At 36.9% G+C, this 10,103-nt stretch overlaps 1 protein-coding gene across 2 annotated transcripts; it reads left to right on the top strand.

Annotated features, from left to right (window-relative positions):
- Window positions 1-1,112: 1,112 nt before the first annotated feature.
- LOC112141075 (SRSF protein kinase 2) lies at window positions 1,113-7,360 on the top strand. 2 transcript variants are annotated; one of them, XM_024264115.2, is made up of 11 exons: window positions 1,114-1,491; window positions 1,589-1,695; window positions 1,764-1,926; window positions 2,014-2,039; window positions 2,130-2,186; window positions 4,056-4,374; window positions 5,924-6,015; window positions 6,532-6,639; window positions 6,712-6,781; window positions 6,857-6,949; window positions 7,030-7,360. In XM_024264115.2, exons 2-11 carry the CDS (start codon window positions 1,597-1,599, stop codon window positions 7,212-7,214), a joined length of 1,212 nt encoding a protein of 403 aa, XP_024119883.2. In that variant the 5' UTR covers window positions 1,114-1,491; window positions 1,589-1,596; the 3' UTR covers window positions 7,215-7,360. The 2 variants fall into 2 exon arrangements, with proteins under 2 accessions (XP_036067066.1, XP_024119883.2); XM_036211173.1 differs by having other exon boundaries at window positions 1,113-1,491; window positions 1,589-1,926.
- Window positions 7,361-10,103: the final 2,743 nt, after the last annotated feature.

Here is a 10,103-nt window from a genome sequence, read left to right as displayed (position 1 = left end):
ATACCAAAGGCAAAAATTCGGACTTAAATCTGTAAAATGAGAGACAAAAAAACAAAAGTTGTTCATACAAAACAGCAGCTGTTACTGGGGGTGTTTGATGCGGAAATTTAGGTTTCAACCTGGAACCAAGTTACTACCGGCAAAATCGATACCGATTATTCTTTCTTTAAATGTTGTATTTCAGAACAATTTCGGAAATACACTTTTTTGTTAACTAAGTGCTTAATAAACCACAGAACTGAAAATTTCTGCAAATAAAAATGTTTACTCGCCAATTACAGTCTTTTGTACTGAACATACATTAAATATAGAACACATATATTAAAACAACATAATACAATTATAATAATAAAGCAGCAACTAGTGCAACATTAATAAAAAAGCAAAAATATAAGTATAACAGCACCACAAACATTAATAAAGTAATAAAATATTAAAGTCCCCAGTGAAAAAGGAAGCTAAAGCAACACTGTAATAAATCTAAAAATATAAACAACACAATAAAAAATCTTGCCGTTGCATGCAAATGTGTGGCTCTTTAATGACTTCACTCTCAGATGAACCAGGAGGGAGAAGCTAGGCGTGAGGAGGGGGGTGCACTGTTTACACCAAAACACAACTTAGATCACGGGCCGAACAGGATAAACATTTATTAAAAATACATTTTTAAAACTTTAAAAACTTAAATTTTTAACATAACTATGAATAATAAAAAGGAAGGAATATTATTCCAGATTAAATCAACGTAAGCCTTAAAGAACTTTCAATGTTTTACTCTCCGTAAAAACATATTTTGTCAAAATTATACAAGTTAGAAATAAACATGGATAACATCGGGCCATTAATAACATTTAAATTATCTGTAGGGCAGGATTAGGCTCTCAGGTCTTGACTTTGACACTGGTTTACACCGACAGACAACGTTGCCAGATTGGGCAGTTTTATACACAAATTGGGCTGTTTTTTCCCAGTTTGGCAACACGTCAGACAGTTTTAGGTTTATAATTTTTTTTATTAATTAAGTTTCAATTGTACCTTTTTGTAATTTCAACAATTATTTAACATTTATAATGTGTAGTGTTTACCTTTCCTGCTTTTCAAGTCCTGACCGTGAATGGGGCAAACAGGGGAGTCGCTTCACCTCCTTGGGCGAGGTCATCCTCGTGGTTAAACCCTTCGTAATCTACGGTTCCACAGCAGCAAAAGGAACAGACTCAGATGCTCACTGTCCTTCATATAGGGTTGATGTCCACCGTTCATTCTTCCTTTCTTTTCTTTTTTCTTCAAGATTATCCTGATTTGATCCCATAGAGATCCATCAAATCATAATTTATAGCTGAAACATTGTAGTTATTGTTATATTCTTTGTTCATGTCGTGATGTTCTCTGTATGTAACCTTTAGGTGAGGGACAGTGACCCCAAAGATTCAAACCGTGACAGAGTTGTGCGCCTCTTGGATGATTTCAGGATCACTGGATCGACGGGAGAGCGTTTCCTTTTCACACATAATCCACCTTTACTGCAGCTAAACAATCAAACTCCAGAAAACTATCAACTCTGTGAAATGATTTCCTTAACTGCTCCCAGATGTGTGCATGGTTCTGGAGGTTCTGGGGGACCAGCTGCTGCGATGGATCGTCAGATCAAACTACACCGGCCTCCCTCTGCCCTGCGTCAAGAGCATCCTCCGACAGGTGTCGTTCAACTTTATGCATCATCTATATCACACTATGTCACTGATGCAACACATGTTTCCTCACAGGTTTTGCAGGGTTTAGACTACTTGCACACAAAATGCAAGATTATCCACACAGATATCAAGCCCGAAAACATTCTTTTAAGAGTCGATGATGCTTTTATTCACAAGCTGGCAGCCAATGCCCAGTTGTGTCAGCTGCCAGTGTCTTCTTCTCACACCAATTTAGGTTAGTAAATATGAGAATTAACTGTTATGTCAACATAATCGCTTATATTCACAATTAAGAGCTATTATTCTTTTCACTTTTTGCCAGTGGAAAAACCGTCCAGAAAAAAGCAGGTGTGTAACCTAAAATCTGCGTGTCTTGTTTTTTTATCAAGATGTTTCTTTAAATGCTATAAAATGAGCTTTTCTGCTATTTTATCTAAGAGTTTTTTCAACTTAGTGGGGAAGCTGTCAGGGGTTTTCCATGGTTTTGGAGAATGGGTAAGATAAATTTTTGTTTTTTGCTCTCATGCAGACCGCTTTAGTGCTGCTTTGCCACATCTGCAGGTCAGAGCATGGCGTGCTAGATTAAACCAGGCTGCAAAATACCGGTGAGTGATGTGTTGGTCACCTAACATATTAACAAATGATCCCGTAACATTTCTGTTAGTAGATTTTGATGAAAATAATGCAGCTGGGCTGTGATTTGTGCAGCTTCAGTACATTGTTTCTTCTTTAGTTGTAGGAGTGGCTTTGTTGTATTCATGTTGGATTTATGGTGCAGTTTCTTTTGGAGTAAAAGAACAGTGAGGACAGAATGACATTTCTGCATTTGGAATGTGGACAGGAGAAAAATAGCAACCAACAAATCCATAACTGAAGTTTTAAGGTGAAACTTTTTTAGTTTTTGAGTCAAAATATTTGTATTCAAAATGAAATATTCTATGTCGACTTCACTTTAGAATTTAGTCTGGTTTTAGTTAGAAATTCTACATTAAATACATCATTCAAAAGATACTATATCAGTGATTTGAGGTAAAACCGGCCTGTTTAGTGTTTGTCCTGCTCGTATAACTCCTGTGTAATTATTAAGACTGAAACTACACACTGATGCTTTTACTTTGAAAATCTTTGTTTTCTTGTCAAAAAATAAGAAAAAAAGGGTTTTCCCAGAAAGAAATTTCCCAGAAGACAACAGTGTGCGTGCTCACTTCATTTAATTAAACCACAATGCATTGCGGTCGAGCAATTTTTGCAAAAATTGTGTTTAAATGTAATTTTCTAATAAGCCATCAACGTTTTTATCATCAGAACACAATGGAGTCACAAATAGACATCGTAAAATATTACTGTTGATTAGATTTTTATTGTGTGAAATCAGTGACATCATACTTGCCGTTCAAAAAAAAAAAGAAAGTAGTGAGCATGGTGCCCGAATTGCTTATATAATCCAGGGCATTAGACAGTCCTGCACTATATAGTTTTTTGGCACTTAAAACTACTATTCAGACACAGCCTATGTCCTAGAAGACCACACATCATCATTATCCTCTTAATTTATTAAAGCACATTAAACAAAGTGCTGTACATTAAAACTAAATGTAATAATAACTGTTGTTAATAAGTAAGTGAATACAATCATGATTAAAAAATTGTGGGTTAAACACAAAACAAACAATAAAAACTTGAAGTGTGAAATAACAGAGCTAAAAAATTAATCTTAAATTGAGTTTCAAAAATAGATAATGAAAACACTTGACACAGTGTTTTGGGGGCTAAAAATTGCATAATCATAATTAAAGCAACACTTTGAAAATTGATCAAAAGAGGATCAGACTGAGACTTTAATGATTCCAGGAACTTTTACTGTCATACCAGCTCACCTTAGGATTCTTGTGGTACAAAATTAAGACTCTAATCCTAATTTAATGTTGCAAAAAACAGCCAAATAAACAAATGCATGAAAGATTAGATCAAATAAAGCCTTGGCTGTGCTTGACTGTGTGCATGTTTGTGCATTCCTAGTTGCATTGAATGTGTGGAATTAAAGTGGAGAGCAGGTTTCCTCACAGAAACATTTCTTTGTATCTGGTTTTTGTCAGCCCGCTAAAGATGTTTAGGTTATCACAACTGTTTGTTTCTCTGTGACACATCACTCCGTCATGACTAACAGCTAATGTGTTAAACCAAGAGGTGGAAAAGTCTAAATAAGGTTTTTGTTTGCAGTGTCCTAAAAAAGCGTCAGATTTATAAATACAGCTCAGAGCTGCTTTCACCTGCATGATTTGCTGCATGTTGAAGACAAGCACACAGAGAGAGATATACTTAAACTCCTCTTGTTCAGTGTTTACAAATGATCCCTCCCTCCAGCCCGGTAAGGTATACAGGAATTCAGACAGGCGGTCGGCGGGTAAAAGCAGAAAATGTCGAAGCTCAAAGACTCCGTCCGATCACACATCTGTTTCTGATGCTGCATCGAGCGCGCACAGCTCCACCTGTCAGTCAAAGCTCACAGGTAACAACATGAAGACGAGGAGGCAAACATTACTGTTTGAAGAAGGACTGGACTGTGAACCACAAAGACACAGAGACTGCTCATCGACCAGCCACTGCACAGATGCTGCAGCCTCTGACTGCAGATTCCAGGAGTTACATCCCACTCCTCTGCCTTCACAGAACCCAGCTGAAGGTCAGTCCTTCTTTGAGTGGAGGAGCCACTTTATCTTCTGTGAAATAAAAGAAATACTTTTTTTAAAATGAAATTTAATCAATATTACAGCAATGATCTTCAAAGGAAAAATGCATATCAAAAACACTTTTTAATAGTATTTGTTTTGGTTGCAAATTCAAAAAGTTGAATTGTTTTATTTTTGTATATTTCTATCTCAGATAGTGAAAGATGACGAAAAAAGATTCCTTATAAAAAAGCTCATATATTCAAACATATACTTACAACAAAAGTGCAAGACTGATACAACATAAGGCAATTAATACAAACTATGCATAAAAAATATATAAATTCTAGACTAGCGAAACAATTAAACAAACACAAATTTAAAAAAGTCAAAAGCGTGGATATATTTTCAAATGTTGAAATAAAATGTTTAATTTGGGGAACAAAATGTAAATTTGTAAAATAAGAGTAACGCAAGTGATGCTAAACAGTGTCAAAAACACAAAAAAACTATTGGTAAAGCATTATTTTTTAAATTGCTGAAAAATGTCTTTAGTTGGAAGCTGAAATTCACCAAATCAAACACTAGACATGTAGGTCAGAGAAGGAATCAAGATGAACAACTTCACTGAAGTCTAAGCAAATTCTTAACTTTTTTTTGGTTAAAGAAAAAACAAACATGTTTTTTTGCTTTGTCTTTTTCATTGTTGCTTAGACTAAAATGTTTCCTGAAACATAAAAAGGCAGAGATTGTAAATGCCAAAATTTTGAGAATTAATGCTATTACTGTTTATTTTTTATTTTTTTTATTCCATTTTATAAAGTTAGACATGTTGCTAAAGTTTTGTACTCCTAATAATAAATGTGGGCTTCTGTAAAAATGTCTTCCTCCCGTTTTTCTCCCTTTGGCATGAATATAAAGTATCTGATTGGCTGGTCCAAGCAGTGCACTGATTGGGTGACAGTGAAAGGCGGCTGATTGGTTGATTTGTTGGGAAGCGAAAGAATTGTAACTTGGGTATTGTCATTGTAGATCAATGAACATGCTTTTTTAAAGATGTATATTTTTTTACAGATGCACAAATGTTAAGTTACATGTACACAACTTTTTTATAGGTGGACAAAACTTTAGCAACAAATTTAACTTTATAGGAGCTTTGTTTTACGCTACATTTTACATGTATTATTGATAGTGTTTATTTGATTGATTAATACAAATCAAATTAATACAACCAAATAGAAAGCAATCTTTTACAAATAAATACAAGTAAATCTAATTCTTTCACATACGGGTTTTGTAATCATTTATACATTTATATTTTAGATGTTTTTTAAAGTGCAAAAAAGAACTTAATTTTAAGTTCTCACTCAATTCATTCTATATTTTCACACCAAGAATTGAGACATGTCTAGCCTTGGTTTGAATTTTAACCTGTTAAAAGTAAAGAAGACCTGACTGATGTTTTTACAGTCACTTTTTATGTACACATCTTTACTTTCTAAATCAATATATGAACTCTATAAGGTAAACCACCACTAACTACTGTGAATGTATGTGTTTCAGATATGAAGGATCCAGAATTAGATTTACTGAATCCTGAGAATGCAGATAAAATTCTGATCAAGGTTGCTGACCTGGGCAATGCCTGCTGGGTGGTGAGTCATTTTCAAGTTCAGTTCAGTTTATTTATGAACCTCACGTTCACAGCTCAAAGTGCTGCAGCATCAAAGAGCTCCAAAATGATAACACCTCTTCCTAAAAAACATCAAGAAATAATAAAAATAATTTCTTTTGTTCTTAAAATTCTACATTCAGCACGTTTTCTTTGTGATATTACACTGTTAATGTTTTTTTGTGTGTATTTTGAGCTTGTGCACACATATGTCACATACATTCCAACACTTTTATGTCGGTAATGCACTTTTATTTTACATATACATTATTTTTCCTCTGGAAAAGGGAGTGGGATGAAGGAAATTATGAAAAGTTAGAAAAAATTGTCCAAATACAGTTTTCCATAAATGATGTGTAAAAAAAACTAGAAAATAAATCAAAATACACTCAAACTACATTCATGTAAATGTTTAACAGCAGCTCCCAGAATTTGGGCATGAAGATGCTCGGTTCTGTCCTCAAGCCTCAGATAAATTCAGATTATTTCTTGGCTGCAGCACAAACACTTCACTGAAGACATTCAAACATGTCAGTACCGCTCAGTAGAGGTCCTGATTGGGGCGCACTACGACACGCCAGCCGACATCTGGAGCACCGCCTGCATGGTGAGCCGAGTTCCTGCGTTTAACTCCCTCGTAAGCAGCATGTTGTGATCTCAGCTTCTCTATCTCGTTCAGGCTTTTGAGCTGGCCACTGGAGACTTTCTGTTTGACCCTCAGTCAGGGGTTCGGTTCTCCCGGGAGGAAGGTTTGTTTACCCCACATCATCATTTCAATCTGAGCTGACATAAATATAATAAATCATGTGACTCTGTTGTCTAAGATCACATTGCTCACATCATTGAGCTGCTGGGACCTCTTCCATCCCAGTTTGTGCAGTCTGGGCGACATTCAAAACGATATTTTAACCGTAAAGGTAAAGTTTGGATTTGATGACCAGCTTTTCTTTAATTGCACTTTTCTAATCTCTAAACTGCATTTTCAACACTCCTTCAGGACAATTGCGGCACATCTCCAAGCTGAAACCATGGAGTCTGCTGGAGATCCTGCTGGATAAATACGAGTGGAGACGAGAGGAAGCTGTTCAGTTCTCCTCCTTTCTGCTGCCCATGTTGGAGCTGCTGCCACAGAAAAGAGCCACAGCCTCACAGTGTCTGAAACACCCGTGGCTGAACGCCTAGACACGCTCACACTCACTGATGCAAGCACGGTTTTGATCAGGACTATATCACTTTTCAACATGACTGTTGTTGTCATTTTTATGCACGTACAATACAATAATTGTGTAGAAATATATCTGAAATAAAATCGGGGTGTAACAATTTAATCGATTAATCGATTTATTTTCCTACAGTCTAACCAGATCGATCTGTCTGAGACAAAATGTTCATCAACTAAACCTATTCCATTTTAAAGTTGTTTCAAAAGGAAATAAAATGGTTGTCAATATTGGAAAATACCATTTGGATTGAGGTACAGTTGGTTTATTTTACTATAACGTAAAAACAAGTACAATCACAGCAGACAACACACCTCTTCTTTGTTTCCTTTCGGCTTTTCATTCAAGGGTTGCCACAGGGAATCCTCCATCTACCCTGTCTTCTCCATCCTCTAGCAGCTCTAGACTCAGCATCCTCCTACCAATATACTGTCTCTCCTCTGAACTTGACCGAACCATCTCACTTGGCCTCTTTGACTTTATCTCCAAAACCTCTAACACTGGGGTGTCAAACATACGGCCTGCGGCTCGCCTGATGGTTTAATCTGGTCCAGTCCAGAAGAGAAAAAAATATAAGGATGTTGGGGGAAAAAAGATAGTTTATAACCCACTCCTGTGGCGAGTTATGGTTCTTTAAAGAAATTACCGCAATACGCAAATCCACCACTAGAGGGAGCAAAGGAAAAGAAATACCGACACAATGCTTTTTTTTTGCAAGCGTCTGTTGCTATAAAAATTATCAGGTGTGACAAAACAATTACAAAAATGTCAAAAAGATAATAATAATAATAATAATAAGTGATTAGTCTACTAGGTTGTTGTTGTGATTATAAGCTGTGAATTATCTGCACCACTAGGTGGCACAAGCGGTTGGTTTGGGAGTTGTTGTAACCGCATGACTGATGTAAAAACAGCAGAAGAAGTCGGATTAAAAAGACATGAAGATTCAGCAACTGCATGGCCTGATTATTCAAACACGAACACAACAGTTGTTTGAGGCATTTCTTCCAGCTGAAAAAACAAGACAAAAACAAAGCTACAGATAACAAGTTGACCAAAGGTTATTTGCCATTATGTTACTGGTTCGGCCCACTTGAGATCAGATCGGTTGAATATGGCCCCTGAACCAAAATGAGTTCGACACCCCTGCTCTAACGTGCTGTCCCTCTGATGGAGTCTTTCTTAATCCTATCCATCCTGCTCACTCCCAAAGAGAACCTCATCATCTTCATCTACCTCCAGCTCTGCTTCCTGTCTTTTCATCACTGTCTCTAGACTGAACAACATGCCTGCTCTCAACACAGTTTGGGACAGCTTTCCTTTCATTTGAGCTCATTGACACTTTTCTCCACCCATTCCAACCTACCTACACTCGCTTTATCTCTTTTCCCTGTAACCTCTTTTGGGTTCCTCTCATTCACACACTTGTGGACTCCGTCTTACTGCTTCTAACCTTCATTCTTCTCTTTTCCAGGAAACCTAAATAAAACATGTGATGACTGCAAAAAAATGAGTGCCCAGTGTGTGGAACACTTTGAATTTTACTAAGACGTGACCATACAATGTGGTATAATTTGTATTATTTTGATGTGGAAAAACTGGGCATAAACTCAAATGTGAATGGGTGTATTTTTGTTTGTACACATATTTAATTTACGCTTGATTATCTTTCAAAGAAAGGAAGGCATCTGGAAAACTTCACTGCACTGTGCAGTATTGATCTGAGTCATACTGGTTGAATTTTTGTTCTGTTCTGGATCAATTTTAAGACAGTAAATCGGTTCAAAATGAACCAAAATCCTATTAGCAATTTGTGATATGAATTGAATTGTTAAAATGAAGCGTTATAATAAGGTTTCCTATGTTGTTGACTGAATAGACCAGTGTGCAGATCAGAACAGATGCATCCTGACAGCTCCATGACACCATGAATGATTTCTGTCATCCCAAAAGGAGAAAGAGGGGAAAAAACATGCATCCATATAAAAATATATACCAAAAATAAAAAAAATATTCTTTTGATGAAATGATATTAAAATCATGATCTGTTTGCAGCAGCTCTCCCCCGTTTCACCCCAGTAAACCCGCAGAGAAAAGCTGCTCTGTTGCATTGTGTGACTGTGTCCCCTGTACAGCAGACTGGTGCGTTGCACATTCCGTGCATGCTCGCATTCATGGCAGCATTGAGTAGGGGGATGGAAGGAAGAGGAGGGAGGAGTTAGTTCCCTGAAAACGGAGGCTTTACGCTCCGGTTTTCCTCCGGCTGCGACAGGAGGTGAGAGGAGAAGAAGGGAACCCCACCCTCCTATACAAGTAAGTCCCGTTCTATTAGAAGCATTTATTTCAAGGAATAAATAAGATGTTTAATTGTTTCTTATGTGTACATGTTCTGACATTTATTTCTCTTCATTTTGTAATTTTACGCACACGTGGAAAGAGCGCGGATATTGTTTAGTGAAGTTGCGCAACATTTGCTCTTGGGGTGCATTTTTTATTTTTTATTTTTTCAAGGAAACTTGAGTTTTTTCCAGTCTATTTTTCTTTTACTCTGAAATGATCTACAAGTGAATGGCCACGTGTATGAACGCGTGAGCCCAAACTGCGTTTAAAAGAGGAACCGTGCGTTTTTTTCCTCCAGCATTTCACGTGCAGAGCTCAGTACTGCGTTCAGGGAACGCCAAAGTAAAGGTTAAAGTCTCGGCGCTCTGCCTTTGGTGACACAGCTCCTAACCCCCAGCCAGTTGCCATGCAACTAAAACTCCAAATCAAAAGGGATTACTTCAACCACCGTGGGTCTTTCACAGTTACATTATTTTCTGCAGAGAGGGTCTTTTCCAGACTGCTTTCTCAC

Source organism: Oryzias melastigma, unplaced genomic scaffold (genome assembly GCF_002922805.2).
Source record: "Oryzias melastigma strain HK-1 unplaced genomic scaffold, ASM292280v2 sc00790, whole genome shotgun sequence".
In the NCBI taxonomy this organism is placed as follows: domain Eukaryota; kingdom Metazoa; phylum Chordata; class Actinopteri; order Beloniformes; family Adrianichthyidae; genus Oryzias; species Oryzias melastigma.
Note: the sequence above shows the minus strand (reverse complement) of the source record. Positions and strands in the feature narration are given on the sequence as shown.